Source organism: Micropterus dolomieu, linkage group LG22, assembly GCF_021292245.1.
Source record: "Micropterus dolomieu isolate WLL.071019.BEF.003 ecotype Adirondacks linkage group LG22, ASM2129224v1, whole genome shotgun sequence".
In the NCBI taxonomy this organism is placed as follows: domain Eukaryota; kingdom Metazoa; phylum Chordata; class Actinopteri; order Centrarchiformes; family Centrarchidae; genus Micropterus; species Micropterus dolomieu.
Genome location: NC_060171.1, coordinates 5,298,250 through 5,319,941, shown reverse-complemented (window position 1 = coordinate 5,319,941; position 21,692 = coordinate 5,298,250). Strand labels below are relative to the sequence as shown.

Sequence of the window (21,692 nt, the reverse complement as noted above, 5' to 3'; positions counted from 1 at the left end):
ACCTAAAAGGTAATGTGTCCATTTCATTGGATTATCTATCACAGCCTTTTGAAGTCTCTCGGGGAAATCTGTACCACTGTCATACGGCATTTCCTCCATCTTTGATCTGGCCCGGGTGTATCTGGAGGTCCGGAGTCCATGACCAGATGAGATTAATGGGCAAATTGGATTTTTCTCATGATCCCCGTGGAAGAAAACCATAAAACAACAAGGAGATTTAGAGAGCTCTCTCTGCTCTTCTCATCCCACTGAACGCGACTTTGTTATTGCAGCAGCAGTAGTTGAAGCAAGTGTGTAATATAAATCCAATTTAATTAAGAGTAATTCGTTCATTGCCATACAAAATGACAATAATGCCGGTCACTGTCTTTCACTACACGTTTTATGAAGAGAAAAACTCTTACAATATCAACATCACCAGTCAGGTCGTAGCCTGAACAGACTGAATTTACCTGGAATGGAATTTGTGAAAGATGCTAAATCAAGTATTAACTGAGCTGAACTCACTTAAAGGACTGAGCTGATAACTTACAAACAATCAAGATTAACAATTTATGTTTCTGGGTTTTGAAAATCTTGGGTGGTCGTGGCTAAAATGATAAGCGGTTTGACAAAGGCACAGCACTCTGATTTTAAAAAAAAATACAAAAAACAACATTTCATTGCTGTGGGTTAAGTATGCAACTGGAGTCAGGAGACAATTAGCCTAGCTTAGCATAAAGACTAGAAGCAGGGGGAAACGGCTAGTCTGCCTATGTCCAATGTTAAAAAGCGCATCTACTAACTAACATCTCTACAGCTCACTAACTGACAAGTTGTATCTCGTTTGATTAATACATACCTCAACTGAAATATAATGACTGCTGGTTGTTTGCCAAACTTACTGTGACAAGAACATTGAGGGAAGTCATTGTCTCTGCAGCCCCCAACATCCCCATAAAAGGACAAAGTGTATATTTTCAGCTGCTTCCAGTCTAATTGCCTCTCAGCTCGAGCGCCATACTCAATGCACAGACATGAAGTTGATGACAATCTTTTTCTTCTCACTCTGGTTGAGTGGATCAAGTGAATTAAGCATATTTCCCAAAATGATGAAGTATTCCATGACATCCGTTACTTCAAGGCCTGAACATTATTAAAACATTCTTAACTTAAAACTTAATTTGACTAAGCAAGAAATTGTTCCTCATAAGAAACTTTAATTTTCACTTAAACCCTTAAAACATAAAAAGGTAAAAGAATTCAGAACTAAACTCAAAGACCAGTCAGACCAAAGTGGAAAACAAAAGTGTTAGAACAACAAAAATTCTGTTTTATCCTAAAACATATCAGTCCTTCCATAATCCAATTTATCACCTACAGTCAAAACAAAATATTACAAGCTCATTAACTGACTGAACACAACCATTCAGGTGTTTAGCAGGCACTCCTGAACATCTGCTGGTAAACCTTGCCACTGGCAGCTTTGTAGAGGAGCAAGAGGAAGCTGGCGCCGAGAGCGCTTAGTGCTACTCTGGTCAGGGACCGCATCCTCCAGTTGCTGTGGGAACCAGGTTGAAGAATATGACAGCGATCTCCGGCCTCGTCCATCTGAGGGAGGATGAGGAGAGATGAGACATGAGAAACACACACACACACACACACACACACACACACACGCGGAAACAGACACCAAATCCTGTGGTTAGAGCAACGTGACCTTGTGCAGGAAGTAGAAGGATTGCAGGTCGTTTTAACTTAATCCAGTCTGGATTATGGCAGTTTACTGGTCAGAGAGTTTCAGGCCAGTTAAAACCTCGACTGGGTGGGAAATATCGGCTCAGTTACTTTTGGGCGGGAATCAAACAGAGACCAGCTCATTTTGAGGATGAGGGCATGTCTGGTCCCATGGTACCACCACAGCATGACTCGCAAACCTGAGTCACCAAAACTTCCGGAGCCAAATCCTCAAGGACTCATCAGCCAAGCGGAGAGTCGGATCTTGGTCATGGTCAAGTCATGGAGGAATAACGCTGTTCATAAACTCTCAAGTCACAAGGTGACACAATGTCACACTAAATCCCGGGCATGTGAGAAAGTTTGAAGAGTTCGAGTTCAGCTTTCTTCCGGTAAATGCCTGACTTGGGAACTTGTGGTTTGGCAATGAATCCAGATTTCTAAAACTTCCTGAATTCTGACGTCACTAACTAAGTGCCAGGAAGGCGTTATTCCCGCAGGACACACACGCAGCATGGATGCCAAATCAAAAGCTTTTACAGTGGAAACATCTTACAGTGATCACGTCTGTACGGGTAAAATCGATCACTAAGGGCGGATGATTATTATAACAAACAGTTTTTCTTCATTTCTCAGGAGGACAATCTAAATTACATTTGTATATTTATTGCATGACTATAAAGATTGAAATGGACAGCTTACTGTACAAATAAATTACTGTACTGTGTATAATTCAAATATACTAATACAGTACAGTAACTAGGCTATAGCCTCAAACAGTATTGTGCTGTTTACAAATACGGGCATGTCAGCTCTAGGCTACTAAGCCACAGCTTAGCGGTGGTTCCAGTGCATTGCTACATTTTTAAAGAGACTTGAAAATAAACTGCATGCTATCAGTGCCAAACTGGTAGGTGAGAAAACAAACATACTCATAAAATATTCAGATTTCTTTGTACATATGAAGTCATGTATGAAAAGACCCAAGATGCAGATTATTGTTATTTAAACAGCGTTTGTATAGAAATTATTCTGTCGCAACCTGGTGATCCATATGAGCGATTTCCACTAATATTTTTCATTTTCAATCGACTTCTCTACTGTCGATCCACATGGGGAGTAACACACAGCTAAATAAATACACTGCTTTCAGTGAGTGTATTTAGCAATTTACTGGCTGGTTTGGAACACAATGAACAAGCGGTTTATGGTGGCGAGATGTTTTGAAAGCTTTTGATAATTTGACTCTGGTTCACCGTTGGTATCCACTGTTAACTGGTGGCTACAGGGGGACCCGGGTGGCTTGGGAGTTTGGGGTGCTGACTCTTAATCACAACGTCCCTGACATCTGGTTTAGGCCGGGGACCTTGCATGTCTTTACCTCACCTTCTCTCCCCTTATATGTCTCTCTCTCCTGTCTACTCTCCAGTAAAGACATAAAATACCAATAAATACTAGAAACAAAATGAGGAATGTGCCCTCAACTTTTCAGAGCCTCCAAATACATGATAATCAAAACATTGTAATTGGTAAAATCTTCAAATTAACTCGAAATTCACTTGGAAGCCACTGTAAAAGCCGGTCCAAGTAGAATTAGAACATTTTTGACTTTGGCGCCCCCCTGGTGTATCTAAAAACACACTTTTTGCATCCAGCAATGCTACAGGTCTCTCTCTTTTTTAAAGATGCAAATACAGTGCGACACCAAAATACGTTAAATTATAACAAGTTGCTGATTGTGATTAAACAGTACGTGGATTCTGACAGGCTGATGGCACAGAAGACCAGAAAGAACGCAGCACTTCATTGTAATTACTACCAAGACAAATTTGAATGGTGACATTTAAGTGTCTCCCAACCCACTTAATGACTATAATATCTCCACAGAAGGCTGATTTGATTGTTGATCAATACCCACATTTTCCAGCCTGTACTCCGTTTTGAATGAATCATCATTATTTCAACAGCTCAAAAGAAGCAGATGGCGCTACGACTCAGGCACCAGCAGCAAATCACATTTTTAAAGTCAATGATGTGAATGAAGAAACAGCATTATCAGGTGTTTGGGAGCAACCGGGCTCTGTGGTTCATTTGTCTGCGATCAGGGCTTTTTGCAGTGTTTTGGGGAATTACGGTATGCACTGTTGCATTAACTGACGTAGTCCTGCATGAGGGAAACCAGTGAGAGTTCACACCTGACAGGTCGTCACAGTCAAACTACCAAACAGCCAACTAAGGTAGGTGCTCTGTACATTTACATTCCAAGAAGTAGATCAGGGGTTTTCAAACTACATCAGCCAAGTCATCACAAGACATTTTTATTTGGTTCAGTGACTCTTGGCTGTATTCTGCCACAGCACTTAATGTTACTGAACAGAGTTTGGAAAGCTTCCCAACAACCTGAAAAACACAAAACCTGTGCTTATTAAACGTATCCTGTGGAATTTATGACATCTGTAAGACCTATACAGCAGTTTTTTCCCCCCATTGATGAGTCCTTGTTTAGTTTGTCTCGCACAATGGGCACACGCTGGTGATTCAACACATGATCCCACCAACTGTTTCAGACTATTCCACTGATCAAGGTGGCGGTAACGCACAGAGATAAGCAGCAATGCACCAACAAAGACAAGGTAGAAGAAGACTGCTAGTTAGTAAACATAGATGTAAACAATGTAGGTTTCAAAACGTCCGAGAAATAAAAAGCAAAAAATTATAAATGAGACCTACATAGGGCACCTCTAAATTGGTCAGGCTAACATGTTGGCATCAAGCATTCATGGAGCAAAATTATAATTCATCAGGTGAATGTATATCCAATATTTACTCCCTTTTTAGATCTACACCAACTCCTGAGAATCTCTTCAGCTGTTAATGTTCCACTTGTTCACCAGCAAGTCACTAACATTGTCTGTAGGGCTGTCCCCAACTGAGGATTTACAACTGTTTAACAAAGAGGTAATATTCTTTGTGCGATTCATTAATGGTGATAAATGATCCGAATGTCCCGCGAGGTGCGGAAAACTCAGCACACCAGCACAGCTGATCGTCTGCCAAACACATACACACTCTCTGAAGCGCACTGATGCCCCTACCTGGATTTACTCACGCTCTTTAAAAATATCAACAGCTTCTTTCTTTTCACATTTTTATTTACAGCAACATATGTTGAAATTTATATCATAATATATTAACTTTTTGGGAGAAAACCGGTATTCTATGTAAAATGAGATGTTGAGCTCTCCCATATCGCCAAAATGGTATGACCCTACTTTTATAACTCCGCTGCGAAGATTCGACTGCGAGATTGTCAGTTGAATTAGGCTCCGCCCATCGAAGCATCGAATCTTTGACTAATCGGGGTCAGACCTAATTGTCTGTGTGTTTGGTGCAGGACTGGTAGTCTGCAGTGCGTTTATCAGCATTTATTTGATAAAAACAGCTGCAGGAAAACGGGTTTGATAGATGTTGAGACTGAACCATACAGAGGTGTAGAGTTGGTGATAATTCCTTGTGGGCTCCCTTTCTCATTACACAAACTCATTTGATCCAACGTAAGTACAAAAATATGGATTAGTGCAGCTCTAAATTACAGAATTTAACTCCAATCTTAGCACATCTCCACAATTACACATTTCTTTTGGCACTCAGTTTACACATTTATCTTCATTTATTCATTTACGCTTTTATCCAAAGCCTCTGGAGCAACTAGGGCAGGGGTATTCAATTAGATTTCAAAGAGGTCTAGTTAGAGAAAATTTCCTGAAGCAAAGGTCCGGAACATCAAAACGACGAACTTGCGTTATCATTCAGTACTATAACCTATAGTTGTATCAACACATGTTTTTAGTCAACAACGGACTGTCAAATCAAATAATATTTCAGTCAGTTTTCACATCAAACTGGAGGGATAATAAATAATAACTATTCAAATAATAAATTCTAAATTTAAGTAAACTAAAGTGCCTAATTTTTAGAAACAATGTAATAAAAAGTGTAGCTTGAAGTGATGAAGTGTAGTCTTAACCAATTTTATAATAAACACACAAATGAACAGCTGTAATGCCTCCTTCTCTTTCATTTCCTCTTACAGAGCTACCACTTTCCTACTTTCTGTTGTTCAGTGAGAAACGTGAGCTCCAGCTTTTTTGCAGATCTATGAGATATTCTGGTTTTGAACTGCCCGTGGGAGGAATGTACATGTAAAAATCTGTACATTCTTGATTAAAAGTCATGTGAAATCTCTTATCTTTCGTCTCCTCAATTCGGGTGTGTTTCCAAAACGTCTCTGGTGAATCTCGCGGACTCGACTCGCAAGCATCGGTATGCACAGCTTTGATTGGCTGAGCAGCGTCACATGAGACGATTGGAGCACATGCGATTGGTCTGTGAGTTTCCTGGTCCTCTAAACCAGTACAGTAAATGCTAGAAAAGCTGCGCGGGTTAAAATAGAAACGCTCCGTCACGAGGTAGTAAGTCTCAATAATAAATCGGCTGTAGGTCGGCGGTCCGGAGAGGACGGCGGCTGGGTGCGGATCGTGGTCCGCCTATTAGTGACCTCTGAACTAGGGGTTAAGTGTCTTGCTCAGGGACAAATTGGTAGATGGGTCACAGTGGGGAATTGAACCCGGGTCTCTCACACCAAAGGCAGGCATCTTATCCATTGCGCCATCACCACCCTTCATTGTGAAGCTTTGCTGGAGGCTAAGTAATTTGAAACGTCCTGTTGGTCACTGATAAAGGTTGATAAAAGTTACTTTCTAAAAGAACAGTGCTGCTTTCCCATTTGTTGTAACGGTCCTGTTAACTTTACCAGGTCTGACATATTTATCAAAGACAACACTAGATGGCAGCGGCAAGAACCAACCCGCATTCACATTCACTGGTTCAGATGTTGCTCTCAAATTTTTTCTTTAGGTTACTGTTTAAAACGCAGAATCAAAACCCTCCAAAGTGTGTGTCACAGCTTGTGTAGTGACAAATGCAGTGATAACAGTGTTTGTGATTCAAGTGTGTGTTTCAAGAGACAAGCTTCTATCGATAAAGTTGGATTGTGTGTGTGTGTGTGTGTGTGTGTGTCTCCTGCCTCCTCGGGCTGGGAGCCAGTGGATCCAAATGGGGTTCATTGCCCGTCAGATTCCTGCCTGACACAACCGAGAAACCCCATCCCCCACCAACGCTATCAAAACACACACAAATATCTACCTATACTATCAACATACTCACCTCGATCTGCTGCTAACCCACCTCCTTTGCTCACCCCGTACCCCCGCCCTTTACCCATCCCCTTTCTTCTCTCTTAAACTCCCTCACCCCGCCAACCTGCGTCCTCTCCTCGCTTCCCTCTGCCCCCACCCTTGCCTTCCCATCAGCCCCCTCGTCCCTCCTCCTCCTCATCGTCTGTGTGCTGACAGGTCAATGTCACAGTGGTGCTGACTTATGGGCTGTGAGGATTCTGCCCTGTCAGGAACGACTCTCTCCTCTTGGAATACAAATGCAAACACACACACACAGAGTCAGGTGCACACATGCAAGCACTCCCGCACATAACCTGTTGGAGCTCGCCAGATTTCATATACACCACCATCTAAACACACACTATGTTCTGTTCATGTTGGTTTTAATCTCGACAGTAAGAGGAAAGCTCTCAAAATAGCAGTCTACAGTGTAAGGAATTTAGATTGACTGGCGTGAAGTATGAATGTGTTTCAGCCCCGATGATATCAGCTTATTACAGATATATCAGTGCCAATGTTGATAGATGTAAAAATTAATGATAGTAAATTCATATTTTACAAACATATTCACATTTTTAATTTGAAAATTACTAAGTTTGTATTTTAGTTGGCCAGAAATCCATTTCTTTGTCCATGAGAGGTCTGCAGTAAAGGCTGTGGCATTGTGTGTGGTGGGTTGTGTAGAAGCTTTCTGTTCAATCTAATAAATCACTGCAAAGTTTTGAAAGGGTTCATAGACATTTTGATCAATGAATTTTCATGACTTTTTCATGACTTTAAGCCAAATTTTCATGACCCAAAAAAGAAAAAGAGCAGGGGTCTCATTTATAAACGGTGCGTACGAACAAAACAGGGCTGGAAACGTGCGTATGCCACTTCCCAAGCAAAGGTTGTGATCTATGAAAAACAAACTTGACGGGAGAATGTGCGGTCCTGTAAGTAAACTCTGAACCATGCGTACGCACATAAAGAGGAGAAATGAGAAACGGCAACTCACATGGCAGAAGGATGAAATGGTTTGAAATCAACAGGCCTACTATTTTGTAAAATAAATCGAAATATTACCTCTGAGTATTATAGGCTTAAAGCCCTTCTGAATAAACAAACACCCATTTGATTGACTTTCCCTGAAGTGCGCAAAAAAAACCACACCCAATTTAAGATCATTTGCAGTGCACACAAAAAGATCCAGATTTAGGATAATAAACACAAACGAAGATATCTGTTTCTGCAAAAGAACACCTCAAATATGTTGTACAGTTTAATCAGGAATCATTAATACTTGCATTCAGTGCAATTTATTCTCATAAATAAGGTGAACAGGAGGACAAATTACATTTAAATTGATGCTGTTTTCAATGCGTCAGTCGAGTTAATACGGGTTTTACTCCTGCCCTACATCATTCGCGTTTTTTTCCCCCCATTGTCCAATCTAATGAATGGAGAGACGGCCCTCAGTTGTGCTGATGGAAGTTTACAGTTACTTGGATTGTCCGGACTCTCCCCGACTCATCCTAAAATAAGCCTTGAACCGACCATCATTAAGACGAAGCTCCTGGACCAGCTGGTGGTAGCCTACTACCAGCGGTGTCTCCCCTTTCTGAGGGTCTCATGTGCCCACACGGATCTCAGTTTCCTTGTCTTCTGCGTATTTTAACACCTCACACACTCAAAACAGTGCCAGAGCAGGCACTATTATCTTCTTCTTTTTTTATTTTTATTATTAGAAGACGCAACACGTAACAGGTGATCACCATATGATCATCATCTGCTTCAGCTCCAGACGCATCTCTGTCACTGTTTTTGTAACATTGTAACAAGCTGCACAAGCAGCCACAGAGCGACCTGACAGTAATATTACAAAGAGTTTGGTTTAGACCTGCTCTATCTGAAAAGTACAATTAGATCTATTCTGTTATGAATGAGCGCTTTATAAAAATAAATAAAAAATACATACTGACGGCTTTTGTTTTAGCTTGTTCGTAACAATTCTCTATTAGCTTAACAAGTTGTAATAACAACTACGGACAAAGCAGTTGGAAACATCACTCTTCTACTTTTACCCTTCACTTCACCTGCTTCACTGTCTCCACTACGGCCGCAGAGGAGGGGACCGAGCAGCATGACTACGTATTAACGTTGGTCACATTTTCAGGTTGGAAAATCTGGAAAAATCCCACCCCTGATAAGAGTTATTAAACTAATTTCCATTACTTTTACAAAACTTTTGGGATAAAATTTTTTTTTCCCCAAAACATTTTCAAATTCCATGAAATTTCCAGGTTTTTCATGACCGTACAAACCCTGTTCACTACAGTGCCTGAAAACAGAAACATGGTGCAATGTGGTTTTCGCTTTTTACACTAATTCCAGCATTGTCTGTGTTTGTGTGTTGACCTGGCATAGCAGATTGCGGAGACAGGCGACTTCCTTCTGCAGATCTTTAGTCTGGACCACTACCTGGTTGCAGATGGCCTGGGCCTCCTTCTTCTGTTCCAATGAGAAGACCAGCTACAGAGAAAGACACCAAGTAGTAGATTATAAATCTGGCTGTATGGCAGATGAGACAGAGGACGCACTCATAAAGGCACCTGCACTCATCCCACTGAGGTGACAGGAAGGGACACTAGACAGTGCCCAGTGTGCAGGCATAAATTTGCCCAAAAATATGTAGGTGAAGGTAGTTTATTTCATTAGTTATGCTTTTTTGTAGTTTACTGGTTTACCCACTTCTAAAATTACTACTGTTGTGCCACTTGAAACAGCGACAACAACTTTTCTTTAAATCAGCATTAGAAGCTCCTTCATTTAGAAATATATTTCCAGAATTCATAATGGGGAATTTTATATAGTTTAACACATGAATTGCACCACAAGTGCTTCTGTTACCAAAATGTCAGCAAGCTAGCATGAACCAGTGCATCAGTATCTAACTAGGAACCCCTAAATGAGTGCACCACTAGACGACACATACCTTATAGGCTTGGCCGGGAAAACGGCTGACGACATCCTGAATTGTCTCTGTCAGGTAACAACAATGCTGCCTTACTCTTATCAAGAAGTTATGCAGCTCCTCACTCCTGCAAAACATGAGCAACTTATATAAAAAATGTATGTGAATTAAATTTTTTATGAATATATATATATATATATATATATATATATATATCTCTATCTCTCATTTGTTTCCCTTTTTGCATGTTTTTGAAACAAAATATTTGCATCATATATTCATCAAATACTGTATGTAAATGTACATTGTAGCCCTGAAAGTATTAGTCAATTAATCACTTTAACCATTTTATATAATTGTAAACTGAGTATCTGTGGGTGTTAGACTGATGGTCTAAACAAGTAATCTGAAGGTGTCACCTCTGGCTCTGGGAACTTCTGAGAGCATTTTTCACAATTTCCTGACATCTTATACTAAACAATTGATAGATTAATTATAAAAATAACTAACAATGAATATAATCATTAGTTGCAGCACTACACTGCAATCATTTGTATAACTGAATAAGGGTGATAAGGTACAAATATGATGCGTTTCTCATCTGACAAGTCATGCAAGCTTTTTAGGCACAGATAATGCTGTGGAGATTTAAAGCTGAGGGTAGCTGGTTTACCTTCTTACAAAGATGTCCACACAAAAACCAAGAAAAAAATAACAAGGCAAGGCCTGCTGAAGATGCTCAGCAATGACAGGGCAGACAGATTGATAGTTTGGTCCAAACTTTGTGTTAACATTCTCCATGCATTTTCCTGGAGACCACCTCACCAAACTCTATAGAAAACTGAGCAGGTGGCCAAGCCTACTCCCCACCTCCTCCCCATGCTAACCCATGCTGTCATCCCTCCCTGAAAACATCCACATTAAATGATTAGTTATTTATATTCATCAACCTCTCCTTCCCCATCTTCCCATCCGCTGGTCCTGCGGGATATTGATAGCTCTTATCTTAATGGTACATTTCCCTTAGTGAGGGGACTGGGCAGCCAGCCGTCCCGGCCCTCCTCACACTCTGTCAGAGGGGCAAGTAAACACTGTCAGTCAGCCTGCGCTGCACCTTCACCTCCCTTCTCCTGGCTGTTAGTTTATCTAGGGAACAGAGTGATGATGGGCCCCAAGTGGGAAGATCGTCGAAGGGATTGCAGATGGAAAGGAGGCTGTGTTATGTGGGAATGCTGATAGAGGATGCATGTGTGCCATTTTGTTGTGAACTTTATTTATTTAAGTCAGTTGGGCATAGCACCTTTTTCTAGCATCACCTAGCAGGTGCTTTGTCCAGTAGTAGCTGCTGAGAGGAAAGTGATACAAATTTACTTTCACTGCACACATTTTCCCAGACAGATTCAGATCAGCAATATTTCAGTCACATGCCACTTCTCCAACATCCATTGGAGGTGGCACTGTTTGGTAAGGTCCTGGCATTGAGAGGCAAGCCAAGGACGGTGTAACTTTTGCCTTTACTGAGGATAGAACAGCTGAAGATAGGCAGGAAATGCAGGAGAGAGAGAGGGGAAAAAATAGAGGAAGACATGCAGCAAACGAGGCGGTAAGGACTAATAGCCCTGGTACATAGTGCACATGCTCTACCGAGTGAGCTAAGCGACGCCCCCATTGCTACATTTCTTGGCAGATTTCTTGGCACCAACTGTCGATCACGTGAAACCATCTGCGGGACTGTTTCACATCACCGAAGGAGTTTCCAAAGCCAGGTAGGATATATAATCCATCCAGCATGTTCTTGTCTGCCCAGGGGTCTCTGCACTGTTGGATGTGCAAAGAATAACACCATGGAGGAGCTGACCTATCGCAACCGCTTCACACTCAGCTACACAGCACCATATTACATGCTTGAAGTCACAGTCAAATTAAGCCAGAAAAACTGGCTGATGTACCTGGAGATTTTGCAAATGAAAGTCAGAGAACAGAATCATGACAAGGTAATGCCTCACACATTACAAACACACATAACAAACTCAGTGGACTGGATATCCCATCCCCATCTGTCACTCATTTGGCAGTGTTCTCCACATGGCATTGTAGAGGCTCAACAACATCCAGCGTCTTAATTCAATCAGAGTGAATTTCATCCACCACCGGTGCTCTTTGCCTCTGCATTGATTTTTCACTACCTCAGTGACCTGTGCCAGAGAGATGGGCAAACGTTTAACACTGGCTCTGCCACAGAAGGCCTGTCAGTTGGATTCAGGAGCTCCTTTCAGTGCTCCTTCCACTGCACACAATATATAGTCTCAGCCTTCTGAGTTTTCTGATGGTTTGCCAGTTTGTCTTTGAAGACAACAAGAAGTCATTCTTAATGCCCTCCAAAACACACCTAGGTTTTTGCTTTTACAAACTCAGTAACTGTATTCATTTTGGTCTTCAATTACATGTCAGATGTTTCAGAAATCTGGATAACCAAGCCCAAAAGGCTATTTCTTTAGCTTCACCACTGGGCTCTTGGGTCCCTCTTATATCCCTCTCATTAACCTTCCCCTCTCTCTATTGGACTGTCTCTCATCCGGCAGGCAGCTAGCGAGCCCAGTTTTGCAGAGGATTCATGAAGTGATGGGGTGCGGTGCGATGGCTTTGTTTGGCCCCTGCCATTGGCTCTCCTTTGCTCATTGCAACCTCCCATCGCCTCTCACCTTACAAATCATTACAGCTCCGCTTAAACCATTAGGACCTGGCTCAGGATTCATCTACGGAGATGGGGGGAGGGGGATATGTAGCTGGGACAATGAGATGCTCATGGGGATGACGGATGACTTCCAGTGGAGGAGGACAGACGGGGCATTACGGGGAGATGGAGGAGGGCTGGATATGTGGGAGGGTTTAAGGTGTGTGGCTGACAAGTGTTTAAATTTTTGCTACTACAGTCAACTTTGTTTCTGGCTTTGTGCAGTGTTTGTGGAATACTTTTTTTTGGAACTGACAGTTTCTCAGATATTTCTAATAGACTAAAACAAAGATTTTCAAATACTGTAAGGATTCTCAAAACACCTTTTGACAAGTTTTCTGTCAGACACCACAATCTACAATGTTTTTGTAATGTTTGAAATGTACTATAGATAGCAAAGTGCAGAGAATAAAGCCTCTGATCAGATTATTAGTCATTCTAATCTCATACTGCCTTCCTGAAAAGTAAAGAAATGCTCAAACGAACTCTCAGTTTTCCCTTGAAAGCTCTGAGAATGTTCTGAAGGTCCTAAGCCCTTCATTTGGGATACTCTTCTGCTGTGTACAAGTGTTGATTGCTACAGGCCTGCTAGGCATTAAGATGTGGTACCCTACCCAATGTCTGTGGCTCCCAGCTGGCTGAGTGTGTCTAGGTCCACTTTGTCCAGGTGCATCTGCTTCATAGCACTCAGCACCTTCTGCTGGTCCACCGGGTCTGTGATACCAATCTGACAAATAGAACAAAACTATTTGTCTTTGTTGATTCAAATCTCTTCCCTTGTTACAGTTGTGCTCATAAGTTTGCATACCCTGGCAGAATTTTTTTAATTTTGGCATTAATTTTGAAAATATTACTCATCATGCAAAATAACTGTCTTTGATTCAAGGATAGTGATCATATGAAGACATATCTTTTTACATAGTTGTTTGGCTGCTTTTTAAACAATAATGATAACAGAAATAACCCAAATGATCAAAAGTTTACATACCCTTGAATGTTTGGCCTTGTTACGGACACAAACACAGGTGAAAATGGCAATTGAAGGTTATTTCCCACACCTGTGGTTTTGTAAATTGCATTTAGTGTATGTGTATAAATAGTCCACGAGTTTGTGAGCTCTCAAGTGGATGCACTGAGCAGGCTAGATACTGAGCCATGGGGAGCAAAAAATGAACGTCATAAGACCTGCGTAACAAGGTACTGAACCTTTATAAAGATGGAAAAGGATGCCAGTCAGTACTGTTCAATCACTTATAAAGAAGTGGAAAATTCTTGGATCTCTCGATACCAAGCCAAGGTCAGGTTGACCAAGAAAGATTTCAGCCAAAACTGCAAGAAGAATTGTTCGGGATACAAAGAAGAACCCACAGGTAACGTCAGGAGAAATACAGGCTGCTCTGGAAAAAGATGGTGTGGTTGTTGCAAGGAGCACAATACGACGGTACTTGAAACAAAAATGAGCTGCATGGTCGAGTTGCCAGAAAGAAGCCTTTACTGAGCCAATGTCAAAAGAAAGTTACAATATGCCCGAAAACACCTTGACACGCCTCACAGCTTCTGGGACACTGTAATATGGAGTGATGAGACCAAAATAGAGCTTTATGGTCACAACCATAAGCACTATGTTTGGAGAGGGGTCACTGAGGCCTATAGTGAACAGAATACCGTCCCCACTGTGAAGCATGGTGGTGACTCACTGATGTTTTGGGGGTGTGTGAGCTCTAAAGACACAGGGAATCTTGATGAAAATTGATGGCAAGATGAAAGCAGCATGTTATCTGAAAATACTGGCAGGCAATTTGCATTATTCTGCACGCTCTTGGACTTTCCAGCAAGATAATGACCCTAAGCATAAGGCCAAGTGGTTACAGCAGAAAAAGGTGAAGGTTCTGGAGGGGCCATCACAGTCTCCTGACCTTAATGTCATCACGCTGGAGAGATCTCAGACGTGCGGTTCATGCAAGATGAGCAAAGACTTTGCATGAACTGGAGGCATTTTGCCAAGATGAATGGGCAGCTATACCACCTGCAAGAATTCAGGGCCTCATAGAAAACTATTACAAAAGACAGCACGCTGTCATTGATGCTAAAGCACTACACAGTATTAAGAACTAAGTGTATGTAGACTTTTGAACAGGGGTCGGTTCATTTTTTTCTTTGTCGCCATGTTTTGTTTTATGACCTAAAGTTCAATGTGAATCCCATAAGAGATAAAAGAGTGTTTTTCTGGCTTACTCATGTTTTCTTTACACATGGTATATATTACCAATTCTTCAAGGGTATATAAACTTTTGAGCACAACTGTATATATCCCCATGTTTAACTAAAGTAGTAAAAGAAAATGTATCAAATGTTGAAACTCAAAATTTAATTGTTTTGGAAAATGATATGCCCATTTTACATTATAGAATGTATAGTAATTGTCATCAACATGGCTCAAAAATTAAACTAGCAAATGTTCATAGTATGATCAATTTGAATATACCATGGTATACTGTAAAACCGGTACACTGCTGTAACCCTACTTCACAGCAAAATCAGAGTTAGGCTTAGGAAAAGTAATTTGGAGTTTGCAAAGGAACAAGTAAAAAAACTCACCACTGTGCTTTTTCTTTTAAATAGTAGGCTTTATACAATAGAGCAGAGTTCCTCAGGGTTTGAGATGTCTTTCAACAAAAGGCCATAAGGACGGATGGCCCTTTCTACCATCTTCTGCTCTTCTTTGGCTGTTGTCCCTTCCGGGATGGAAACCAGCCAGTAATCGTCGTTCTGCCTGTGTTTCTGCCTGTACTCGGGGTTGATACGATTCTGCAGAATCACTCTGTACGCCCTGCCCGTCTTTTTGGAGGTGAATGTTTTGGAGTATTGGATCGCCTCAGAGATGTATGGAGAAGAATAAATCCCCCTGCCATACACCTGACGTCCCTTGTCATTGCCTGGCTGTTAAAAAAAATACGAATTAGAATTTATTAACATTCATAGTATTTTGTCTTTAACTCATTTATATATGGATGGAACATATGCAGTAATTCTAACACAATACAAACACTTAAATACAGCGGGGTTTTTTTGTGGTTGCACAGGAACACCTTTTTGATCTTCTGACGTAAAACTTTTAGTTTTAAAATGCATATTTATTAAGTAAAGTTACTCCAAACAAAGACAGTTTGACCTTTTATGTTTCAACCTTTCAGTTTAAACCACTCAAACTAGTATGAATCAGCTAGAGATAAGTCATACTGTAGAATGAATATTAATTTATAGATAAATGCAGACTGCTTTACTGATGTTCCTACTTTGAGCATTACTCTGTTGTTGCTGTACATTCATGTCCAGTATTTTCCACCAAACTACCAACAACTTGCTTTGTGGTGAGACATATACCTCCCACCTGTTTGCACCACATGCTCAAAATACCACACAGATGGGCACAGTGAATTCCTACTGGATGAACATTTAGGCTACCACTGATAATAAGTGATATATAATCAAACCTTGTAGAATCCTGCGATGATGCCTTCAGCACCTGCCTTGGATGTCCCATGGTAGGACACAGGCCACTCTCCTGGCACTGACTCTGTGCTGCGGTATCTGTTTCCCAGCCAGGTATTTTCACCATACTTATCATGGACCTGTGACAAAATATTCACATGAGACCAGAGCTTGAAGTGGAAAATATTAGGTGCCGGTACCCCCTATTCACATGTTGGCGTGTGTTTCAGATGCTGCTTTAAAAACAAACAATTGTATTTAAGTTGCATTGTCAACATTTTTCAAGATTGTTTCATTCATTGTGTCATAATAAAACAAAATAAACTGCAGCCAACTCTGCAGTCCTACGATAATGTTGCTTTGTTTCTGATGGGGTGTGTAAGTAGGAAAGTGTTTGCTAATATTTATCAAGAAACTGTTGTTGTGCATCTGTCAGCTTATTTTGAGGATTTTATGTCACATAAATATGCAGTTGTATTTCACAAATGAACTTGAAGGAACTCAAGTAAAACAAAAGCATATTTACCTTGAGGGCAAAACGCTGCCAACCACATGGGCGTTCATACACCTCTCCACCTCTGTAATAAGTCTCGGTGTCTCTCAAATTGGTGAAATCATAGTCGAATTGTGGGTCAAAGAATTCATCCTCGTCGATGAAGTGACTTCCTCCTGATAATACGCCACTTATGTCCACATGGTTGTTTGGGGCAGCCTGTTTATAACCTTGCAAGACGGTTTGTAGGTGGACATGGCTGGATATTGACACCTGGCTGGGGACATCCAATTTCAAAGCACATTAGTGGTCTCTTTTTACAGTCAGTCACATCTGAATTATTTCAAGACAGCTTGTTCACAAGTCATTCTGTATTTACAAACTCTCTCATGGCTGTTGCAGAGCAAAATCTGTTTAAAACCGTAGTATGTAACATTTTCAGAAATATCTTTTCCATACTTATCAAAACGTCTCATCGCCAATAATTACCAAGTTTCCTCTGATGCCAAGACTGTAGAGATCAAAGTCTTGATGGACAGGTAATCCTGTGCTGCTCCTGCACCGACCCTTTCAGTACTAGTTACACTGGCATTGCAAAGTGTGCCCAAGGCTTCTAGTGCAACGTCTCTATCGATCATCTTTTGCCTACAATTGGTTACAGGACTAGTATAAAAAAGTCTTGAACTTTCTTGTTTAAAATTAATCTCTGAGGTCTTCTTGCTGGTTGCGATATAGAAGTGCAATTTTGTTGTTCAGTCTATGTACTTTTATATCTCTCTCCTGCTTCCTGTTTTCTGCTTCCTGTTTCCTCCCTTGTCCTCTCTTATGAGTACTTGAATTTCCTGTTCTTGACAATTAGCCCTCCCGGGACCTCCCCCTCTCACTTTGCTTTCGGTGGATAATTCCAGAGAATTTGGATCTAGACCTTTACCCTCCAGGAGACTCTTTACACGTACAAACGTAGAAAATACAAATAGGCCAATGCAGCAACCTCTCGTTCGCAACCTCTCGGCCATCTCTGCTCCTGTGCTGTACAGTGTAACCATTGTTCTCTGAGTGTAAGGAAAATGTTATTAGTCCCACTAGATACATAATCCTTATGTGCAGTTGTGACTCCTCGTGTGAGTGCTAAACAGAATGACAAAATCAGATTTTCCATGTTTGTAAAAACCAAACTGCACCTGAAAAACTTTGAGGTAGTATGGATTCGTATTCTTCAAAGTGAAATTTAACTCCTACACTTGTCAAAATTATCCAAACTTCTTTGGACTTAAATGCATCTTTCTAAACCTCTGATATCACTATACAAACATTTCTCTGCAGCAAAAATAAAAGCAGCCTATAAAACGTTCTGTTGGATCTCCTACAGATGGTGATGTCATTTCACAAAAGAATTGATCAGTATTGGTGTTTTCATAGATTTGATTTCTTATGTCTAACATAACCTGCTCCAGAGCAGGTTAGCCTTTCAGCATAAGTTACCATGGCGATGTACTCCAGTAAGAACTGAACCACCTTCGTGGAACTGAAAACCCAGGGTTAAACCCGAAGTTAGCCCGATAAGCTAAAATCCTGCTTCGTGGTACAGGCTTTAGGGATGGTTGAAACATTTTTGAGAATTCTGTCTGTATGTTGGAGCTCTTTTAATCCAGTGCCTTCAAAATGTGATTCAAACCAGTTACATGTGTCTGCTATTAAATGGTGGAACTGTTGTCTCTGCAACACACAGACAGAATGTGCATGGTTTTGCCCATAAACACAAGGAGTGAAACGATAGAATTCACCCCATAGTCTGGATTAGATGCAACAAACCCTGGGGTGAAATGTAACATGATGTAACAGGGAAAATGAAAAGAACATGATATTGAAAGCGTTTTATTCAATAGTTGAACATTATTGATGTGTAGGGCTGATCCAAATATCTTAGTTACTTGGAGTCATATTAGTAACGTGCTTGTTTCATGCACCATCACAGTGGTGATGCACATATGCCACTCCTGGAGAGCAGGCCTCTTGGGCCCACAGAGAAGCTTACAGGTCTTAACATTTGAACATAACAATAAAACAATTAAACATTAATGTTTGTGTTATTTGTGTGTATTTTTTTCTTTTTAAAATTGGCTGTGCCTGCCACAGGGTGCTACTACATGTTCCTGATTACAGAAATTGGACATGTTACAACTGTCCTGTGTTACAACCATCCCCCGGTGTCCCCTAACTATTCTAACTATACTGGATGTAAGGACTTTGTTTTTATGGAGCTGCTGTGTGGTGGATGGAGTCAGATGACAGAAAGATCCTGGGAGTGCCAAACCTCAAGCCCAGGCTCACTTTCCTGACTGGAGAGATTGAGAGACAGAAAAACATACAGACAGAACAAAAACACACCCACACTTCACCAAAAGGAAGGAAATAAATAAAATCCACCCTGACACACGTAACTAGGCAGCCAGCCACGGCGGAGGGTTCATGACTATACAACATATAAAATGGAAGTTGATTGTTTCACTTTCATTGCATTGGTCTCTGCAGAGAAAGTTGCCCACTTACAAGAAATCACATTAAGGTCTAACTGCTGTTTACTCTGTGACCACTGTTCTCTGAGTGAAAGGAAAAGTGAGAAAGGAAAATGTTATCAGTCCACCTAGATTGATAGTCCTTATGTACAGTTAAATAAAGCTTTGACTCCTCATGTGAATGCTTAATAGAGCAACATCTGATTTAAACCAAACTGCACCAGAAAAGTGAGATTTTACTCCTTCCCACAAACTTAAGAATTAAGAGTTATTGATCAAACCTCTTTGACTTAAATGCATCTTTCTAAAGCTGCTGTTAAATCTGTATCTCTCTCTCCTACTGCCTGTTTTCTCCTCCTTTCTCCTCCTCCTTTCCTGTGCTGGACAACAGGTTGTTTAAAATACAAATACAAAAAAATACAAATAGGCCAGTACAGTATGTTTGAATTTTTGACACAAGTCTAAAGAACAAGTTTACTACATAAAGTAATGGATTTTTTGAATTCAATATAATTTGACAACATCAGAGTATTTTTCACAGACTGGCTTCAAAGACAACCCACCCACTGGCTTTTCAAAATAAAGCTGAGGAAACAAATATGTGTCCAAATTTGTGGGTTTTCTTCTCGCCCTGTTAGACCTCCCTCAACAGGAGGCCATAAGGACGGATGGCCCTTTCTACCATCTTCTGCTCTTCTGTCACTGATGTTCCTTCTGGGATGGAAACCAGCCAGTAATCTCCATTGTTTCTGTGTTTCTGCCTGTACGCAGGGTTGATACGATTCTGCAGAACCACTTTGTACGTCTTGCCATCATTTCTGGAGATGAATGTTTTGGCGTAGTTTTTTGCTTCAGTGATGTATGGAGTAGAATAAATCCCCCTGCCATACAGCTGCCGTGGGCCTGGCTATTAAAAACAAAAATTGGCTTTAACTATTTGATTATATCACTAGGGTTTGTAGTTATGCAGTCATAATTAATTGATCATAATTATAAATACATTACAAACAGTTAAATACAGTATTTCTATGTGGTTGTGCTGGAAATAGAAACACCATGATTATATTCGGTATCTAGATCTTTAACATAAGACTTTTGTGATGGTTTACAGATAAATTTTTTGTTTTAAAAAGCACATTTATGTTTTAAAGTTATTCCAAACACAGATGGTTCATCATTTTATGTTTAAGCTTTTAGTTTTAGTTTGAAACTACTGATTGCTTTAATGATGTTCCTTTTTTGAGCATTATTCTGTTGTTGCTGTACACATTTACTTCCAGTATTTAGTTTGCTCTTGCTGACAAAATAATCTGATTGGCACGACTGTTTGCACGATGTGCTTAGAATACCACACAGCAAATTTGAAGGTCAGGGAAATAACAAACTACACAGGGCCCCATGTGTCAAACCTTAATAATGTTACAATTGTATGTGTATCTCAGTAAAGCAGTAACAAAGGTGTTACATTGTAGTGTATTAACATTTACCCCTGACAATAATTGATATATAATCGAACCTTGTAGAATCCTGCGATGATGCCTTCAGCACCTTCCTTTGATGTCCCATGGTAGGAGACAGGCCACTCTCCTGGCACTGACTCTGTGCTGCGGTATCTGTTTCCCAGCCAGGTATTTCCATCATACTTATCCAGGCCCTTTGACAAAATAATACATCAGAAGTTTTGTTATTTTATTGTAGTGACATTAATTGTTATGAAGATGTGCATTTGACTGTGTAAAGTTAACAAGATTTGCCATAGAAAGATATAAAAGTTAAACTGACCCATGATATCTTCAACAATGAGTAACAGCAGGAAAAACAGGATGGAGCTAAATATATCAGGTACAACTTTAATGTGAAAGGGCTTACTAGTGGTGATGAACACACAGCTAAAAGGAGAGTAAATATTGCAGTTATACTGATTGATCATTTTGATAGAATGTGTAAGTAGGAATGTGTTTGCTAATATATTGACCATACCAAATTTCTAGCACAGTGATATGGTCGTTTTGTATCTGAGAGCTTGTTTTGACAATTTTTTTGCCCCATAATTAGCAAAAGATTTATTACTGCATCTAATTTGCTATATTATTATTTCTATTGAACTTAGCTTTCTGGGGTCAGTGAAGGTCAAGGGTACAATCCCTGTTTTTTTGCACAACACAATTACACTCCCAAAACCCTAAATGTCCCTGCACCTCACTTGGTTACATTCAACAAAATTTGCAGTTAAGTGGAAGGATATTCTGGGATTTAATGTCAAGTAAAACAAAAGCATATTTACCCTGAGGGCAAAACGATTCCAACCACATGGGCGTTCATACACCTCTCCACCTCTGTAATAAGTCTTGGTGTCTTTCAAATGGGTGAAATCATAGTCATACTTTGGATGAAAGAATTCATTCTCGTCGATAAGGAAATGTTTTCTTGTTGGCATGTCCACTTCGTCAAAGCCTTCTGCCTGTACACCATCTTCCAAGAAGCTTTGGAGCCTGGAAAAGGTGGATCTTGACACCAGGCTGTAATGTTGGGGGGGGGGGGGGGGGGGGGG

The 21,692-nt window shown here is 40.6% G+C and overlaps 2 protein-coding genes across 2 annotated transcripts in view; both read right to left on the bottom strand.

Annotated features, from left to right (window-relative positions):
* Positions 1-364: 364 nt before the first annotated feature.
* asz1 (ankyrin repeat, SAM and basic leucine zipper domain containing 1) overlaps positions 365-21,692 on the bottom strand; it is a 48,646-nt gene continuing 27,318 nt past the window's right edge. Inside the window, exons 10-13 of the mRNA XM_046037671.1 lie at positions 13,255-13,367; positions 9,928-10,033; positions 9,351-9,464; positions 365-1,590 (exon numbers count right to left, since the gene is read on the bottom strand). Of these exons, the coding sequence (XP_045893627.1) occupies positions 1,417-1,590; positions 9,351-9,464; positions 9,928-10,033; positions 13,255-13,367 (507 nt within the window). The 3' untranslated portion in view covers positions 365-1,416. The remainder of the gene's footprint in view (positions 1,591-9,350; positions 9,465-9,927; positions 10,034-13,254; positions 13,368-21,692) is intronic.
* LOC123961892 lies at positions 14,994-17,348 on the bottom strand. The gene is made up of 4 exons (XM_046037674.1): positions 17,115-17,348; positions 16,659-16,902; positions 16,135-16,272; positions 14,994-15,580 (listed from the first exon to the last, which is right to left on the bottom strand). The coding sequence occupies exons 1-4, from the start codon at positions 17,261-17,263 to the stop codon at positions 15,269-15,271; spliced, it is 843 nt and encodes a 280-aa protein (XP_045893630.1). The 5' UTR covers positions 17,264-17,348; the 3' UTR covers positions 14,994-15,268.

Excerpts from the sequence above, each read along its gene's own strand:
- LOC123961892 (XM_046037674.1), bottom strand. The coding sequence starts at position 17,263 with ATGATCGATAGAGACGTTGCACTAGAAGCCTTGGGCACACTTTGCAAT. Across the intron at positions 16,903-17,114 it reads TTGGCATCAGAGGAAACTTG|CCAGGTGTCAATATCCAGCC; the intron begins GTAATTATTGGC and ends GGATGTCCCCAG. Across the intron at positions 16,273-16,658 it reads GGCAGCGTTTTGCCCTCAAG|GTCCATGATAAGTATGGTGA; the intron begins GTAAATATGCTT and ends ATTTTGTCACAG.